Source organism: Myodes glareolus, chromosome X (genome assembly GCF_982192425.1).
Source record: "Myodes glareolus chromosome X, mMyoGla1.1, whole genome shotgun sequence".
NCBI classification, from domain to species: Eukaryota; Metazoa; Chordata; class Mammalia; order Rodentia; family Cricetidae; genus Myodes; species Myodes glareolus.
The window spans coordinates 70703126-70724042 of record NC_142053.1 but is presented as its reverse complement, the minus strand read 5'-3'; the positions used below and the strand labels follow the sequence as shown (position 1 = coordinate 70724042).

The 20917-nt window shown below is 34.9% G+C and overlaps 1 protein-coding gene across 1 annotated transcript in view; it reads left to right on the top strand.

Annotated features, from left to right (window-relative positions):
* Positions 1-245: 245 nt before the first annotated feature.
* Positions 246-20917, top strand: part of Dach2 (dachshund family transcription factor 2) — a 635206-nt gene continuing 614534 nt past the window's right edge. The window contains exon 1 of the mRNA XM_087902553.1: positions 246-931. Within this exon, the coding sequence (XP_087758679.1) occupies positions 423-931 (509 nt within the window). The 5' untranslated portion in view covers positions 246-422. The remainder of the gene's footprint in view (positions 932-20917) is intronic.

The window sequence follows — 20917 nt, the reverse complement described above, 5'->3', positions numbered from 1 at the left end:
GGTCGGGGAAGGTCCTACACCGCCCCCTTCTCGTGCTCCACTACCATTTACTGAAAGCCCGGCACAGCCTCAGGTAGGCAGGGGCTGGCTGGGGAGTCTCCACCCCTCGCTGGCGGCAGCCATTCGGCGCACGCGGGCGCTGAGGGGGTGGGGCCCATTGGCTGGGGGGCGCTGCCAGTCTCGGGAGGGGGTGTGGTGGGGGTGGGCTCTAGGGCCGCCGCGGGTCGAGGCAGCTCACTGTGTGTGTAGGGTGGTGGATGAGCTGGAGCCGCCGCTAGCCTGCTTCTGACTTCCAAACTGTTCTGAGAGTGGGAACGTGCCTGAGAAAGATATAGAGAGTCAGTGAGTGAGTGCGAGGGGACCTAGAGGAGTCAGGGAGAGAAAGCGAGGGCCCTAAGAGCTAGGCTCCAGACAGAGTGACCATGGCTGTCTCTGCACCTCCGATGATCTCTGCAACTTCCAGCAGCGCCGGCGTCCCGGGGGGTTTATTCCGGGCTGAACCTCTGTATTCGTCTCCAGGGGAGCCCCCGCGTCTAACCCCTAATCTGATCAACAGTTTCATGGCCAATAACCACAGTGGCAGTGTCGGGGGTGGCGGGATTGGTGGTGGCAGCGGTGGCAGCAGCAACACCAACAGTAACGAGTGCCGGATGGTCGACATGCACGGAGTGAAGGTGGCTTCATTCCTGATGGATGGCCAGGAACTGATCTGCCTGCCGCAAGTCTTTGATCTTTTCCTCAAGCACCTGGTGGGAGGGCTGCACACGGTGTACACTAAACTGAAGAGACTGGACATATCCCCTGTGGTGTGTACTGTGGAGCAAGTTCGAATCCTTCGTGGGCTGGGGGCCATTCAGCCAGGGGTGAACCGCTGCAAACTCATCACCAGGAAAGACTTCGAAACTTTGTTCACCGATTGCACAAATGCCAGGTGAGACAATCATTTCTTGACTCTCTCGCTTCTTACCCCTTTGCCCTCTTCTGCATGTCTTATCACTCTCATCCAACTTTGTCTACAGAGTCTAAGTCCTGCTTCTTTGCACTGTTGTCGGCGGGGTAGAGAGGATTAGAAGGGCTCATTAGTTGGCAGTCCTTTCTAGGCTGCGCTCAGTGGTGGGACTCCAGTCTGAAAGAGTCCCGCACAAACTTCAGCTGCAATCCTCCACTGAAACTTTACAGCCTTTCGCCTATGTCTTGCATGGCTTTTTGGCTCCTTGTGGTAGTTATTTTCTTTATTTGATGTTCTTTCCTGTTCTTTTGTGGCCGTACGGGTCGGACAGTTTTTCTGCTGAACAGGGACACCAAGGGCTTTCTTGGGGTTGTGGTTGGGGGCTAGCTGAGCTGTAACCTGGGCTCCTAAGCTGGCAACTGAGAAAAAAGCATTTAGGGGCTGCAGGGGGACGGAAGTCGAGAATCCATCCCAGAGGGTGATTCGATCCCCATCCTGTATGTTTGTTGTGAAAGTGTATGGGATGCGTGTGCTGTGATGGTGGAGGGGTGTGTGTGTGTGTGTGTGTGTGTGTGTGTGTGTGTGTGTGTGAGAGAGAGAGAGAGAGAGAGAGAGAGCGCATGTGTGTGTGTGTGTGTGTGCCTGTACACGCGCTGGCTTGTAGAAGTGCCTCGAGTAAGGACATATGCTCATGCCCGCTGTGTAAAGCTCCCTTGTGCACGGAAAAGTAGATGAGTCTTATTTTTTACAAAACGGCTAGGATAGATGCCATTCTCCTGGAATCCTCCCTTTTGGGCCACCTGCAGAGGTTAATGTGGGGCATAAAAAGCTGGGGCTAAGACTAGGCAGAAGCTTGGTGTTGAAGTTAGGAGGCTTTTGTTTTGTTTTGTTTTGTTTTGTTTTGAGAGTATCCACCAGCTCCTCCACCGCAGACAAACCAGTTGCAAGAAACCCATTTCTCCTAAGAGAGGATTGTTTAATCGGTAATAGCCAGCTTCTCAGGTCATAAGTATATCCCCTCCATATCACAGTTTAGAAGTACATTGGAGACTAAATGTTCATTTGCACTCCGAAGCCACTTAGGCTTAATGTTTTGAATGAAAAGGAAAAGAAACTACTTTGAGAAATTTAACATTAAAAAATATGTTAGGCTTCTCAATGTTTAGTCCATTTCTTGTCTAGCAATATCTCAGGAAAGTAATCATTTGACACACGAGATTAATATACAAATGGAGAAATCACAATTCACGGATGGAAAAGGGGGCAAAGAGCTTTGCTATAAAGCAGTAACATAGTTTATCATTTTATAAAGAACTTCTGCTGAGGTCTAGTCTCAATATGACTTTAAATGATTACATTTCTGGGTTTGTGGACTGAAATTGCAACTACATTGTCATGTCAGTTGTAAAATCTAAATTGCTATCTTTAGCGGAAATGTACAGACAACGCATAGGCAAACTGTTGCTTACTAGTACAATAAATAACAGTGCTACAGAACTTACAAGAGAATCCTTTCTTGTTCTTGTGAGCAACGTTCTTCTGTGTGCAAGCAACTGAACAGAAACCAGTTCATATGGAAACTCCCACCTGATTCACATGTAAGGCTTACAAACCTGGCTTATAGATGAACTTTTCGTAAGGTATAGGGTGAAGTACTCTAAAGATGAACATTTTCTTAATGGCTATAAAACTCAAAGGGTGAAAGCCTCCTTATGGTTTTAAAAATAGAAGTATTTTATAGAAAATCGAAAAATTTTATTTTGATTGCAAAGAATATTACTAATATACAAACTCAGTGAGCTACTAGAAGTTCTAATGGAAGCCATGTGATTCCTTTACTGATATTCAGATACTCATGACAAATAACTGCAGACAGGAAAAGCCATTTTCATCTTTCTCCTTCACCATCTCTCGGCTTCCTTCTTCCCTTTTCTTTAGGAATGACCATTCCTCCCCCAAATGGTCATTCCTAAAGTGAAAAACTTTATACAGGTATTGTTTTCCTTTGTGAATAATTGATTCTTTCATTCATTCTTGAGAAATATTTATGGGTTTCACTCTAAAAGTAAACAGGTTATCATTTTTATTGTGATTTTGATTGTTTTCATGAATAAGAACTTTTCTTAAATTACTGAGATATACCAAAGAGAAAAGTGATAAATTACTTAGTATCCTGATCCAGGTAATTTTATACTGTTTTTGGGACTCTGCTATAATATGTTTCAGGTTACTGTTTTCATCTGATTAAGCTTTATTTATTCCTTATAATGTTCATATCTAACAGTTTTACTTGATTTTATATAAAACGGTTATAGAAAAGTATTAAATATGAGAAAATAATTTGTGACCCAATGCTTTGCGCATTCTATGACATTTTATAATGTTTTGAATAATTGTCTTGTCAGCATCAGAATCTACAATTGTGAAAATTATGAAAAATATTTTATGCATACAATACACAAAAAAGATGAGGAAAACTACCAGACAGAAATACATATAGCACATACATTATAATTTTTGATAGAGAAAAAGTACAATTAATAAATGAATCTAATTAATGATAAAATAACATGAGCAAATTTTACTGATGCAAATACCCTCATAAATGTGTTTATAAAATTGCAAAATTTGATGCTTATGAAAAAAGCATCATGACTGTAGATAACATTGTTTATGTGATCTATTACTTTAAATGCAATCTGAAGTTACTGTTTATGTCTATAATATTTCTGTGACTTTAATTCAGTAAAAAGAGAACTGAGGGGTATAAATAGGCACTAGGTTCAGAATATTAGCATAAAGAGGGTGAGACACAAGGTCATTAAGAGAAAAGAAATGCAGTGAAAGAGCAGAATTGTCATAAGGAGGAGAAGATCATATAAACATACCTCAAAAGAGGAGTGATGCTCCCAGTGTAGACTTGCCTAAAGAGGATTCTTTCTCAGGATTCATGACTTACCTCCTCTAGCTAAAGGTGAGGGGGGAGGAGAGTACAGGGGAAAAAGGATGCATTCAGTTTAGTGTAAACACATTCTGATGGATATAATTTTATAAAATACTGTTGAAGACCTATTATTGTAATGATACTTTTAGCATTTTTTCCGAATAGTAAACATACTTCTTTTTTTTTTTTTGTCAACTGTGTGGTGACGAGTATGTGTCCTGACTAGAATGCTTTAATTTGTACTCTTCTCTATGTTATTTCATATAAAATTGATCATTTCAAATTTCTTATTTTTGGAAACTCGAATATATTGCCTTGAAGTTGCTTTTTGATATGGTTCAGTGCAATCCACACTGAAGAAACATGAGTGATCAATATCTATATGTATATATAATCATTTTTAATAGTACTCATGATAAGAACTCTATTAGTATCATTTGTTTTAGTCAGTTGTTGAAACATTCAAAGTTGTCTTCTCAGAAAAGAAGTTGAGAAATTATGTGCACTTCAACTGCTAGAGGATAGTGCAACAAAACTCGTGATCCTTTGTTTTTCTATTAGGTAAGGTGAGCTTTTTATCGTTGCAATGATGCCTTTGAAAAGGGCTGTACAACATTTCTCTTTCTGTCCTTTTACTTGAAACTTAGTAATGAAGACATTTTTTTTTGACGATTATGAAGAAAATGATGATTCAAAGATCCCCAATTATGGAAAAATATCTTCTTTTAAGATTTTGAAGACATTTTTTGTTTCATTGGTTTACAAAAAAACTTGGAAATTTTTATGCCAGAGATGGCAAATTCAGATAGCCTATGTGTAAAATTTTTACTCTTTGCGTACTGGATCTTCCTTACTGCATTCTTCCTAGTGTACAAGCAGTCATATACTGAATGACAAATTGCTCTTACTAAATATGCAAAGAGACCAATATATTCTAGTGATGCCTCCTTTAAACCTACTTGCCTACATAAAAGAACACTGTCAGATTTCGGGATCACATTTTGTTTCATTGGGGGGAACAATTAATTAACTGTTATTCAGTCACAAGTATAGCTAAATAGATAATTGTAAAAAACAAGAGTGTATGATTAAGAAAACCTTACTATAATTATTTGGAGACATTATTTGACATTATTCAAACAAATTTGCTTTTACAATTGAAATTCCCAATGGTTCACTTAGAATTTATTTGACAGTATATAAGCAGAACACATGGGTTTTTTGATGTTGGAGTAACTTAGTGTGAATTTAATAGCAATTATGATATTTAAACTATTTTCAAATACTAGAAAGATGGTTCTTGTAAGCACTCAATGAATTTGACTTTGCATTAAATCTCGATGCATCCGTTAGAGTTCACAATCCATACAGAGTAATATAGTTGACTGTGAAACTGTTGTTTTGCATTGAGAATAAAATTCAGCTTCATCAAGTTTTTAAAGAGCTTGTGTAACTTTTCTGGGCTGGTACTTAGTATTACAGATATTTTCATAGATAATAAAACTGTTATAGAAATGAATCTTGGTAATGAATGCATGTCTCTTATTTCATAGAATGGAGATGAGGTAGTCATTGCCTCTTAAAATCAGCCACATGACCAACAATCTTTAGTCTTGTATTAAGAGAATGCTGTTAATACTACAATTATAGCATTGCAGTCATATGTCAATGTATAAAACTTGAATGTTTAGCTTTATTTTAAATGTACATTTCTTCCTACTTTTTAAAAAAATTATCCAGGTACTCTAGTTACTGACTGATTGTTCATGTTTACCTCAAATATGTACATCTTAGGTGAGGCACATGATAGAGTAGTACATATTTGGAGTTTTATGTATGATATTATTCGCAAAGCACACACATGAATGTCAATAGGTAATTAGAATGTGATTGTCTTTTATATCTTTTTATGTAAGAAGTTCCTGCTATTTGAAGAAGTCATGAAGTTTGAATTATTTAATGCTATTTTAAGTAATCTTATTTTGTTTGGGTGCCTTAAAAATGCTTCATGTAGATGAGTATAATTGTGATGATCCCTAATCACAACACTTTTCAGTTGGCAATATAGATTTCCAGTGTTTCCAAAGATAAATGTGATTTGGAGTTTTCCCTTTTATATATTTCAAATGTGTTTAAACCAACCTAGTTGATCTAAAATGGACTATATTGTGTTTATGAGTAAAAGTCATCCTGAAAGCAAAACAATTAGGTATTAATGATATTCTTGTTGCATATTCAAAAGGTCTCTAGTAGCATTTTTTTTCTTTCTCTTTTTTTCCGTTTCACCAGCTCAAACCTGCAAAACTCTTCACTGTCACTTCAGATCACACAATTCTACGAAGATAAAACAACATTTAAACACATTTGCTTTGGAAGGGAAATTGAACATTTGCACCCAATAAGCCTGATTGTGGGACTGCATGCAAATTGTGTTTTGATTTATCTCTTTTACACTTTTTTCCATTTGAATTGATCTTGCATTAATTTCACCAAGCGGCTCTGTGAGGCTGCAGATGTTGCCCTGTGTTTAATAAATCAATGAGACAGATCTGAATGAATCACTTCAGATGGATTCTCTGCTCGGTTTGATGTCTAGATGTTATTCTTAGCTTGTTATCATGACAGATGCATTAATGTTCCCATACACTGCCAGCAATGTCAAAGAGATTGAGGCTTTTAAAGTGGCGGCATCCCTTTTTCCATTTTCTGCTAGAACAACTACATTTATATTATTTTATTTAGAAATCAGAGTAAAATATCAAAGCAGCCATAAGATTTTTCTGAAAAGGATTTTTAATTTTCATATTATATTTTAATTATTTTAAAAATGGCGAAACTCAATAAATTATAAACCTAAATAGAGGATAGATGCTTAATAATGCTGGTCCATTAATATTTAATCATGAAACAAAAAATGAGAATTAGTAATATATTATTGGAATACATTGAAAATTTCATTGTAAGTAGAATAATACTGTATACAAATTGATTATAGAAGGGTATTAGTTTTTAAAGCCTTACTAATAAGCTTTTTGTTGGCTTAATGCAGCTGCAATATAGTTTTACCAAGGGATTTGGAACCCCTTCAGTATATTTATTGTGTATTAATCATTTACTCACTTTGTGAACCTGAAAAAAACTTAGAAAATTTCATTTCATCTTACCATATATAATTTATTTATATTATAATTTTTGTGAATCATAAAACATTTTAAACCATAAGTATGACCCGTGTAGTTTAATTTCTTAGACTAGAGAAGAGCATATGCATATACCTAGAGGACCTTCATATAATTATATTGGTTACTTCACTTCATTAAACATCATAACTTCCATACTTTCACATTTAACCTCTTGTCTCATTATATTGATTTTCAGAGAAAAATAACAGTGTCAACTGAAACACGGATGAGACAATACTGTAGTAGATCAACTTTTAAATTAGTATCAGATATTTAAAAATGAAAAAATTTCAAAGGAAATTCCATCTTTGATTTGTTCAATTTTGCAAAGAATATTTATTTTAAGACAACAACATTTAAGGCTGCGGGTGTGACTTGATGGTCTGTCACCTGACTAGCATGTGCAAGACCCGAAACTTCATCATCAGCATATATAATGAATAGGTTTTTATGAGGAGATTCTCTTTATAGAAATTTATAGCATTCTTTAAGCATTAGTGTATTGTTAATTTGACTAGGACATCAAGAAACAATGCTAAATGATAAGGTTCAGATAATCAGTCCTTCCAAAACTTTATCTTCAGGTGGTAATTTCAGAGGTTCAAATTTGGCTTATGTGCTATAGTCAAGTATGAAAAGAAAGTTATGAACTTAACCGAACTAAGAATAGTTATCTAGGTTCTTAAAATTTTGTTTAAAACCTGTGCATGTCTTTACTGTGATGTCTCATCTCTTTCTTTTTTAATGCTAAACTTATATAATTAGTTAAATTACCAAGACTGAGGATACAAGGTTCAACATAAATTATTTTATATAAAATTGAATATAGCATATACCAAGACTGAGGATACAAGGTTCAACATAAATTATTTTATATAAAATTGAATATAGCATATTTAAAGAGTAACTGAATTTTTTTACATACAATAAAACCTAAGGAATCATTTTTTAACTTCAGTAATATTAATCGTAAAACATCACTAATCTGATACTTTGTATATATTAGACATCACATTCACATTGGCTGAATGAATATAATCATATACATATTTATTGTTTTTACGGAATTATTTAAATTGATTTCTGCTCTTAACATAACTGCTACATATAGTTACATGAAGTGTGCAGTTGTAAGACATATCCCTGAAATTTTAAGTCCAGTGTAAAATCATTTGTAATCATGCCGTAAAACTCTCATAAATACGCATACAAAGGTATAAACCTAATACACCGAATTAGATTCTTTGACATGAATTATGTTCTGATATAAATTATGGCTTCTTAATGTTTTCTTTTACTGAAAGCCCAGGGGAAGTGTTCTAATGTTCTAAATAGGCAAGAATTAATAAATGAAAGAAGACTAATGCCATAAAATTATTTAGTTCTTTAGATTGGTACATTAGTGAAGTGCATGTGATATTTGACTTGGGTTCCTCTTTTCAAACAGCAAGTACTTGTCTAAAAGGATTTGATAAGACAAGAGTCCATCTTTCCTTCTCTAATGGAAACATAAGTATACTAAGAAACATGATTCATTTTCCCCAATTAATTTGAAGTCTCAATATTATTCTAACTCAAATTTACATGAAGTATCTTCCCCATTACCTAATTAAAGGAATAATGTATTCTATCAGTTACAATTAGTTTTGAAAATTAAAAATTCTTTTTACATAGGAACATTGAGTTTGAAATTATTTCTATCTATGCACTCTTTTGGCCATTGTGATTATTTAATATATTAGTGAAAACTCTATTGAAAAGTTTTTAACTGCACTACTGGAAAAATATATAGCATTGGAAAGTTTAAAAATAATGACATACAGTGGTTTTATTTCTGTATGACCTTTTTCATTTCTATATCAATTTATTACTTACTATATAGTGCAGTGTGTATTATGTTAAGGTATTGAACATTCAATTGCATCTGTGTCCAATGATCTTATCAGGTTTCTGGCAACTGTTAGCTAGTAACAGTATTTACGTTACATTTGGTCTATGTGCTATTTATGTTATGGGTTAAAAAGAAAAAAAAGAAGTAATATTGATCTGTCTCTGGATTAAAGTTTGAAATGGGCAACAGCCTGAACACAAAAGACTTTTTTTTATATGATTTCTCAGCTTGCAATTGATCTTCTAGTTTTATTGCATTCATTATTTATTAAAAGAATTTGCAAGCTAAACATAACGTTAAGCTAGTTTGCACACAGGGACCGCACTTAGGAAATTGAATGGAAATTGCATTAGTGATGAACATCTGTGCTATTTTTCCACTCATGTGTTTATGGGTTTGTATAAAAGGTGTATTGGATTAACAGTTATAACCATTATAGCTTACAGCAATATGTTAGATTCTCAGCTTTCAGATATTTTGGTAGAATTCTGTTTCCCACATTTGTCTAAATAGCATAGTATTGTCATAACAAACAGTATCTGGAGAAATTTAAATTACTATACCACTAATGCATTATTTTGGTAGAATTCCCACATTTGTCTAAATAACATAGTATTGTCATAACAAACAGAATTTGGATAAATTTAAATTATTATACCACTAATGCATTATTTATATTCTCTATCAGTTGTGTGATACTCTGTTGTACTAAAAGAAAATCATTAAAGCAACACCACAGTCATTGGGTAAAACTGTATCATATCTCTTTCTGACCTTCAGTAGTACAGTATATAAATAAAGCCAACAAAATCCCTATTCTAAGAATTATAAGTCAGTTTGTTTTCTTTTTTCCCAGTGTTACTGGAGAGTGACCCTAGAGCCTTATACTTACTAGGCAAGTACTCTACCCTGAGCTATACTGTGGGCAAAAGATAGTGGAGTTATTATTAATTAATAAGATTATTAATAAGAAAGCTTAACATAGCTTCCCATAAGTTATTTTGTATGTATGTTAGACGACTATCCTTCTGAAAGTATATACATACAAACACTGAAACTTTCTTCTATATAACAGTATCAATATTAGGGAAACTTGGCTTTGATACCATTCCCATTAAGTTTAGTATTAAGAAATTTAGTTCTATCCAGTTGTTGTCAGCTGAAAGTTCATTTGAAGATATATGCCAGATTTCAAGGACTCTCTTTTTTGACTTATTGAAGGTATTTGTAAAATTTGTTATTTAAGTTTCGTGTTTTAAATAAATGAAAAAGAAATGCTTTCTCATTCATTTTGATCCTGCATTATTGATCAGATTTACTATGCTGTGTGTTCAGTAATTATGAACCAGTAATGAATCAGTAATTATGATATCATATATACCATATGATATCAAGGTATATAAGAGCTACTACTTTTGTGGATGTATTATGTACTCATTTCTATATTTCTCACAGGTACATAATCACATTATCTCTCATCGTAGTTCCTAACTTAAACAATGTTTGATATTATGTTTTGTACTAATAGTTGTCAAGTAATCCCAAATTTTCATAGCCATATCTGAGTCATGTATATATTAGTAAACACTAGGATGTTTTGCACTCTTTAGAAATAATACTAGGAGATCAAGCTAAAATAGTGGGAGATATTAAATATGTAATTATAGATGAAAGTTTTGTTTCCATGTGAAGAAGCTTCATTTATTTCTGTTATGAGTTTTAAATTAGTCTGATCTTCTAGCTCAGAGTTTTATTTTTTGGCATGTTGTCCTGTGCAAGAATTTATTTCAAAAATTAAACTGAAATGATAAAATGTTTTTGTGATTTTTAAGAAGATGTTCACCCTTAAACATAAGTAACTTTGGATAACACATTTATTCACAGTACACACACACACACACACACACACACACACACACACACACACACCCATTGATGTTAATGGGAAGCTTGCCATTTTGAAAATAGCCTGTAATCTACTAAACTTCTAAATTTATTTTGTGGAAAAATTTATGAGTACTTGCTAGGTTTTTATTTGAGGAAGACATAAAGGAAGATCATTCATAGAAAAAGTTTACTGCATAGTACAGTTTATACATAGTATACCAGTTTTTGGTTTCAGTTTATAAGCCAATTAGAGCACAAAGTTTGAACATATAACATCTATAGCACATGATATTTTCCTATTAAGTTAATTTGGTTATTCATTTCAGCATATATTTAGTAAGTACCTATTATGTGCAAGGCTATTTATGAAATGGATAGTCTTGTTTTTCTTATTTACAGATAAACTAAGTTGAATTTTCTCATTACATAATTAACTTTCAGCTAACTTTTAACATAGGAAAGAATGGATGATGATAAATACACCTCAAAAAAGTGGAAAAATAACAATATTTGTTATCCATTGTAAAATGTTTTCAAGAACATATAATTGTCTCAATGTAGTATGCATATTATATTATTAAATTTTATTTTTACTTTATGCATATTTACTGATGAAGTGCGGAGATAGAAAAGAAATGTGTGGAAGTTGAATTCAGTTTAAAATTACATTATTTGTATAAAAATATCTATTTCAAACAAGGCATAATTATATGGAGGCAGAGACTGCTCATTCATTTCCCGACCCATCAGACCCAAAGTAATCACAGAGAAACTGTATTGTTACAACACTGCTTGGTCTATTAGCTTCAATTCTTATTGGCTAGCTCATATATCTTATATCTTAATCTATGTACTGCTACATGGTTGTGGCCTACCCGTAAGGTTCAGTCCTATGTCCACTATCTGTTTCCTGCAATAGCTACATGTCTTCTCCTTGACCCCACCTACTCTCTTCTTCTCCATCTGCTTGTAATTCCTGTTTTGCCCTATTCTGTGCTCCAATAGGCCCAAAGCAGATTCTTTATTAACCAATGGTATTCATAGCATGCAGAGGGAAACCTCACATCATCTCTCCTTTTCTGTCTAAATAAACAGACAGATTTTTAAATTTAACATAGTAAAATTAAATATGCAAACAGTTATCAAGCAAGAATTATAGTTGCAATATTTATATCTACTTTATCTTTTATAAAAACTAAGAAAAACTATAACTATGTATTCTTCAACTCCATTAAAGACTCCAGAAGGATATAATATTACCTAAATTAACAGGAAGTGCATTGTGAGCAACTTCTAAAACTTGAGAATTGACAGAGGCTTCTCGCTGCCTGGACAGTTATCCGAAGTTCTTCTGTAACATTGGAGGCACCCATCTTCAGCCTACCGGCCCATAGTCTCTGTCAGATATTTCCATGAAGCAGGAAATTTGAAGATCTCTTATGCCTTGGACTTGCAAAGGTCGTCAGTTGCTTCCTTCTGTGTCCTGCAAAATGTGTGGCAGTTCTTTCATGAAACAGGAACCCTGACAGACTGTCCCACCTGTAGGCAAGTTCAGCAGTCCTTTTTCTGTTGGTCCTGCATGTCCAGTTCATACAGCATATCATCTAGCAGTCCAGGCAAGAGCAATTTCATGCCCAAATGGATAACAAACTCCATAAGCAGCCTCTTCGATGACCATTTTCCTTTTGAAGTAATTGGTGCTGCCAGGAGCAGATGAGTCTAATTGTCATGAAAAGTCCCAAGTTCTTAAACATTTTAAATGCCATATTCTGTTAGTCTTAATACCTATCCATCTGAAATATATCTTTGTACATCTAGAAAACCAAAATAACATGACTACAAGCTTGACCACTATAGATGACTATCTTTTAACTATCTGTAGTTTTAAATTATACATTACATTTTTTTAAATGAGCTGCACAAACACAATGCCTTAATCAAGAGCAGAAATATACATATAACAAAATTGACCTTAAATTTGTATCAATAAATCAAGAACCATACCAATGCAAAGTATTCATATCTCTCTCTCTCTCTCTCTCTCTATCTATCTATCTATCTATCTATCTATCTATCTATCTATCTATCTATCTATCTATCTATCTATCTATATGCAGAATATGTATGACAGCTAAAATAACAAAAAACCCATAAGTCCTCTAGTGTGACAAGGGTCGACCGGAAACAATTACTGAAACAATTACAGCATATGTATCACAGCTAACAAAAATGGATTGGGTCACTAACTTAGTATATTTTTCCTGAAATTACTCTTATGTTGGCTGTGGAAAGAGCTATGTTAGTACTCATCATAGGCTAGTAGCATGTCATAAATTTGGCAGACTTCATGGGGACAGTTGTTAATTTTAACATGATGCCCTGAGCTTACAGACCCTAAATGACAATCTTCTATTTATAAAACAAACACTTGAAGCCACCAGAGGAATTATGACTTACAGATTAAAAGACAATTCATGCTCATAGTTCCAAATCAGAGTATTAGGGAGTATTCCCACTTTATGGAAGGAATAATTCGTTCTCAAATTGTAGTTCAGGAAATAAACAAAAGGATCATGATGTTGATCACGTCTCAGCAAAAGCAATTATTTTGACATTGTGACCTCTGAAGAGAATAATAACTCTTTCAGAGCTTAATTACTCTGAATATTAATTTGATAATTACCTAATTATCAAATGTATAAGTACATTTGATATAGCTATACTCTCACATTTGTAGTTGTTTTGGATTTGCTCTTGCAACATTAAGGACTTATGTTTTTTAATATTAATTTAAGAGCATTCTTCTTTTCGTGAGTTTGTTTGTTTCTGTAATACCATTCTGACATGATCTGCAGTCCTTTTATTTTGCAGTTCTTTTGAACAAATGACTGCTCTGCTGTGCACTCAGTTTGGTGGTTTCGTTTTGCTTCATTTTTGGATTTTTTTTTAGTTTCTAAGAATATTGTTGGTTTCAAAATGTAAATATAATAAAAGAAACTCATCTGTGTATGTCTTTTTATGTTAGTGAGAAAAATATATAAGTATTTGATATAAACATATCAAAAAAAGCAGTAGAGTGCAACATTCTCATTCCAATTGATTTCACGATCTTAAAGAGATGCAGACTGTATTTGTTTTGTTTCATGCTATTACTGTCATAGCTTTATTTGGGCATGAGGCAAGGAATTAATCTATTAAAAATAAGAGCATAGAAAACTTGATTCAATATCTCTCATGCAAAAGTATGATAAACTAGGATGTAGGCAGTGTAGAATGTATTGGTGGAGGCTTTTTCACAGAATTTTTGAATGAATCCCTCATGCTAGGGATAAATCCCAGGGTCTTACACATGCTGAACATGTGCTTTAATATCTAACTATATACTGCCTCTGGATATCTTCTTAAGTGGTAATTTTATTCTAGTGGTGAGCTGAAGCAAGTTAATGTACTAGAAGTGTAGGCATAAAAATATCAACTGTGAATGCATCTAAAATGCTAATGGCAAAGTATTCAAATATTGTTATCAAACCTGAAGCCAAATGGTGCCAAAGGAATGAATAGAACTTTGATATAAATGCAGTTACTAAAACCTCATATACTTGTGCCGTGTGTGGTGGCTATCTCACACCTTTCATCCTGTGTTAGGGAGGCAGAGGCAAGCAGATCTCTGTGAGTTCAAAACCAACTTGGGCTACACAAGAGAATTCCTGGTCAACTAGGTCTAAATAATGAGATCCTGTCATAAAGAAACAAACATCACAAACAACAAACAAAAGACAACAGCAGGACAACTTAACATTCTCGAAAATGTTACTTTAAAGAAATTATATAATATTGATGTGTGCATCTTTGAGAAGTTATCTTGCTACTATTAGCTTGAGTATAGCTTGCAATAGTACATTTTTAAAAACAATCTTATTTTACATACCAATCCCAGTTCCCTTTCCCTCCTGTCCTCTATCTCCGTCCACCTTTTCCTCACCACACACCCCATCCACTCCATAGAGATAGTGAAGTCTCCCATGGGGAGTCAACAAAATCTGTCACATCTCTTAAGACAGGACCAAGGCCCTCCCCCTGCATCAGGGCTGAGCAAGGTTTCCCTCCATAGTGAATGGACTCCAAAGAGCCAGTTCATGCACTAGGGATAAATACTGGTTGAACTGCTAGTGGCCCAACAAACTTCCCAAGCCACACAACTGTCACCCACATTTAGACGGTTCAGTCTTATGCTGGTTTCCCAGCTGTCAGTCCGAGGTCAGTGAACTCCCACTATCTTGGGTCAGCTTTTTCTGTGGGTTTCCCCATCATGGTTTTGGTCCCTTTGCTCATAATATTGCTCCTCCTCTCTATGACTGATAGGGGTTAGTGAGAAACCAGGCACTAGAGAAATTCCCAGGAATCCCACAAGGATGTCTCTAACTAAGAATCTAAACAATAGTGGAGAGGGTACCTTAACTGCCCTTCCCCCAGAAATCAGATTGATGACTACCTTAATTGTTATCACAGAACCTTCATCCAGCAGCTGATGAAAGCAGATACAGATATCCATAGCTAAGCACTGGGTCGAACTCCTGGAGTCCAGCAATAGTACATTTTTGAAACACATGTTTAGTATGAAGTTTCTATAAAGATTAAAATTTGCCTTTGGGTATATGTGTGAAATTTATATTGAATTTAGTGGTGAATAGGTTTATATTTTAGGAAGTAATTTGAATTACTGCACTCAAGATTATATAATATTAAAATTTGGAGTAAAAATGTCAAGGTTACTTTTTAAAAATCATTTCTTTCCTTAATAGTAAAGTTTTAATATGAAACAGGTGTCTTTGAGTCTGGAAATACATCTTACAGTTTAAAATTACTAGAAAGGTATTACTAGCGAAATTTAGCTAACAAGATGTCTGGTCACTTTACAAATGGTGTGTTTGGTTAACATTTTGACTCATTTACACTTCTCCTACTCAATGCTAATCGGCATTATCCATGACAGTAATAAAGCTTTCAATGCTACTATGGAATAATAATATACCCATGCAGAAGTTCATAGGCTACAAAACTGCTCCATATTTGACTTAATCCTTACTTTAAGTCTATGGAATAGATCATTTGATCTCAAATTTAGGTGAGAAGATGGAAATGTAATTAAGTAAAATGAATTGCTAAGGGTATACAGTCTAGTAAAGAGAGGCAATTCCAGAACCCAAGCCTTCTTTTGTGCCTGCTATGGTACAGTGTACTCTCTATGCTGCTTGCAATGATGGACTTGAGCAAACAAGATTAGGTAGTTGTGCATTATTCTAGGTAGTTAGGCACTTATGGAATATGTAGTACTGACAAGTGGAGATAAACTAGGAGAAATACTACTTAAAAACTTCAATAGAATATCTTTAAGGTGCTTGCCCTTATAGAAACAACACCATTTAATTATGTGTTTATAAATAGAGTAACAAAACTCTTTTGGATGGAGACTCTTTTCTTTCTTTCCTTCTTTCCTTCCTTCCTTCCTTCCTTCCTTCCTTCCTTCCTTCCTTCCTTCCTTCCTTCCTTCTTTCCTTCTTCCTTCCCTCCTTCTTCTCCTCCTGCTTCTCTCTTTCTTTCTTGAGACAGAATCTCATTATGTAACCTGGGCAGGCCTAGGATTTGCCATATAAATCGTGGTGGTCTCGAATACATAGAGGTCAGTCTGTCTCTGTCTCCTAAGTACTGGAATTAAAACCATGCATCTCCATGTCTGGTAAGACTTATTTACTTATGCATGCATAGAAAGTTTGAAGAATTAACAAAAAGTATTCTAAATTTAAAATAGGAAGGAACAGTAGCCAAGAAAGTGTGCATAACTTGCAATAATTCATTAATACATAATATTGAAAGGATTTATGAAGCGCAACAATTATCTCTTCTGTTTAAATGACATTCTGTGATGTGTATGTGCCTTCAGAGAGGTTTCAATCCTACTGTAAATATAATATATGAAAACATACAGAGATTATTCTTTGTCCTAGTTACCTTTATCTTTCAATTTGACATGGTCTATAGTCATATTAGATGGAGCCTAGATTGAGATATTCCCTAAATAAGATTGCCTAGATAAGTTCCTGTCTTTGGGGAGCTGTCTTGACTGAACATTGATGTAGGAGGGCCCATTCTGCTGCAGGTGGTACTATTCCTAGGCGGGTAGACCTGGGCTGTATAAGAAAGGTATTAGCTAGATAGTGGACAAGTCGTCAGAACACTTCCATTGTTTCAAATTCAATTTCCTGCTTGAGTTCATGCTCTGAATTTCATCAATGATAGACTATAACCTGGATGTATTAGCCTAAGTTGCTTTTGGTTAGTGCTTTGCATAGAAAAAGAGATGAAAGCAGAACCCCCTTCCTCTTTCTCACCTCCTTCACTTCCTTCCTCCTTTCTTCCCATCCTTCTTTACCAAATAGATATGAGGTCTCCCTTCTCTTAGTCATTCTTCCTTTTGTACATGTTTTAAAAATAAACAAATGGAGTGCACCACACGAAAGCATAGTACATTGCATATTGCCAGGCTTTAAGAAAGGATATAAGAAGATCTGACTTAAGTTTTTAAATGATCACTCTGGTGGGTAGGTTGAGAATAGTGTTCAAGTGGGATGTGCTTGTGTGTGTGTGTGTGTGTGTGTGTGTGTGTGTGTGTGTGTGAGAGAGAGAGAGAGAGAGAGAGAGAGAGAGAGAGCTCTCAGCAAGTGACAATACATTTAAGGCAGGAGTGAAGGAGTGATTTTAAAAAAATCAGACTGAAAGTACATGATGATAAGCATAGAAGCGAATGGGTCAAGAACATTTTAAGATTTTTTTATTCCGTTGGAAGACATAACAGCGTTTGCTGTTATGAATAATAATAACCCAATAGAAATAAACCAGCGCAAAATTATATGGTAGGTAAGGGGGCGGTATTGCTGGTGATATTCCATAGTCAGAGATTGGGTAGGAAGTTTGAACAAATAGAGACTTTATCACTAGGTGGAAACCAGATCAGTAGGTATATGTTCATACATGGCGAAGCTAGGAATGTGGATAGAGATTTAAGTTAGTAAGTTATTGTGCCTTCAAGGAAATTATTTTGTTTGTTTTAGTGAAGTGGAAATAGTTCATTATTTGAAAATAAGGATTGAAAAAGAGGTGTGGAAAGAAGGTAATAAAAATAAGGATTTACAGGGAAAATTTGAAATAGCTTTCGGGGTAAATACAGTACTGAAAAAAGGCAGGCATCATTACATGTCCATTGATCTTTGTGGTCATAAATTTAAAAGATCAATGAGGTTTTGTGTTTTTCTTTCACCACGTAGAACTGCCTGAATACTGATGCAGTCATTAGCTAATCAGATTTTATAAGAACTGTCATTTTGTCATCAAGGCAGTTTCATAACAAAGTAAAAGAGTCAAGAGAATTGAGTATTTTTGTAATAGATAATTACAACAAATGAGAATGTATTGTAAGTTGTTGGATAGGAAGATGAGAGACAGTTAAAGAATGGGAGTGCAAATGGAAAAGTTCAAAGTGTTTTCAGCATTGGAATACGGAAAGGAGTGAAACACAGACAGCATTGACCATAGAGCTAGAGACACCAGTGCAGTCCTGGTAGTTCCAGTGTTGAGGGTATGGCCATGACTTGAGTGGCTCAAGTAAGATGGCAGGATTCACGGAGGAGAGGATGCTGAGAAGTACAAGTACAGGTGTGATGCTCTGTATTATCTACATTTACGTTTTTCTAGAATAGCTAAGGATTAAGAAAGGAGTCAATATATATTGTTATGGATTTCTACTATGTATAGTTGTGTTATCAGGGTATGTTTTGTTAACATTCCTCCTATTTGCTAAGTTCTTCAAGTTCTTGGAATTCAAATGTCTGGCAGTTCAAATTTTAAAATTTGACTAGTTTTAAAAGCAAGCCATATTCACTACATCATGAAGGTTTGGATATTGAAACAAATAATCTACAATTAGTCACAAATGTGCCATGCTTTAGATAAGCGTATTTGTAGAATACTCTGAAGTGTAACATTTTCTAAGTCACTGACATAGTGTTTGGCTTCCAATATGTAATGTTAATATTATCTGACAATGGAAGCTACAACAAATTTTTATTATAAATTGTTTCTATATCAGGCATATTATTGGTTCCATGGTGTGTATTTATTGAAGCTATTAGTGTGCCATCTCTTCATGAAGAGTAAATTAATACTTTTATTTATTATATCATTATTTTTAAGCAAAACACTATACAAATCTAGCACAGTCATACCTATGAAGTAGCCACCATTCCTTACCTATGGATAGTTCATAATGCATTCAAAGTGGCAGAAGCCAAATCAATATATATTTAACACCTGCTGTTTTCTGACTCATTATTAACCTCACATGGAGTTACTTAAGAAGCCCTTGCTCTAGTTACTACTTTTCAAAAGCACCTGTAGTGTACTTTCAGGGGTTTGGCGACCTTAGAGGTTTGATGATGAGGAAACAGTTAAGCTTTCAATCAGGTTCTCATGTGAAATCATTGCTGAGGAAAGCTAAGAAGTTTGTGACCTCAATCTTAATTCCTTGCTAATTACCTAGGAAACAAATTTGCTCTGGTGTGGCTTACCCAGCCATCACCTGATATCCTAATAGAGTGGTTGGGAAGAAGGGTTTGGTCAGCATTTGCAAACTCCCATTAGATTCTGTAACGGATTCTGAGTGAGTTTTAATTTCTGCAGCTGGAGAATAACAAGGGAAGCCAGATGTAGTAACATCTGCTATTAAGACTCTTGTTTAAGAGCAAAAAATGCAATTCCATTGTTAGAATTTTATTTTAGCTCTGTTGGATTGATTTCAAAAAATCTTTTTGTTTCCTCTCTTTATTTAGCACTGATAAGGGACGTATGTACACACTAAAAACTGGGCTATCTCAATCAGGAAGAGTAGTTCAAAACATCATAGAAAGACTATTTTAGATACGTGAACCCTAATATCTGTTACACAAAAGCAAAGTAGAGAAATATGTGCTTACACATCTGTAATATTTCAAATCTGGTGGGATGATTTTCTTCAACATGAATCATTGGTAGGTTGGCACCAATAGACATGTCTAAGTGGGTACAGAAAACCCTAGGAGGCTTGATTCGAGACAAAGAACTACAGGTAATGAAGGGATGCTGAGAATGTGAGGGACAGTCATAGAGCACACAAACTGGTTGTCCAGTACAAATGGTCATCCCTTAAAACATACATATGAGTGAAATTACACAGACTGAGCAGGTTGTATTTAGGGACATGTGTGTTTGTGTGTGTGTTGTGTATGTGTGTATGCATGTAACAGCTATTAATACAAAAAGAAGCCATTAATTTGACAAAGAGCAAGGGGCATATGAGAGGGTTTGCTGGGAGGAAAGGGAAGGAGGAAATGATGTAATTATATTATAATCTCAAAAATAAAATTAAAGAAACTGAATGGAAGCGCAATGATATAATATAAACTTTCCAAGGAAATTGATATCAGAAAACAATGAGGTTGAGATTCCTTCCCAAGAATAATTACCCCATTCAAGGTCTTGTTGAAAGAGCAATGTTTAAATAGCTATCTAAAGAATTACCTCTGCAGGAGTAATTCTCTCATATTCAGTGATCTCTCTAAACTCGGATTTGCAGGATGTCTGTCATCTACTCATGTGTGTGTGTGTGTGTGTGTGTGTGTATGTGTGTGTGTGGGGTGTGCGTGCATGCACGCATGTGTGTGCGCACACAAATGTTTTAAGTGTTTATGTTTCTTGCTGCCCAAATTAGCAGTATCTTGTTAATTCCTCCACTTGAATACATTCTGATGTGGTGTTTTATCACTCACAGTGTCAAACAAAGCATGTGATTGTAAGTAATAGAAATGTTTTCTGTTTCTTGTTTTCTCAGTGTAACTGTGAGTTATTATGATTGCATATACTTACTTAGGGAAATGTTCTATTTTAGAGAGATTTATTGTTTTACTTTAAGAGTATGTTACTCTGATTCTGATTGACAGTTCCTCTTGAATAATGGAAGCCCAGGGAATTATTTT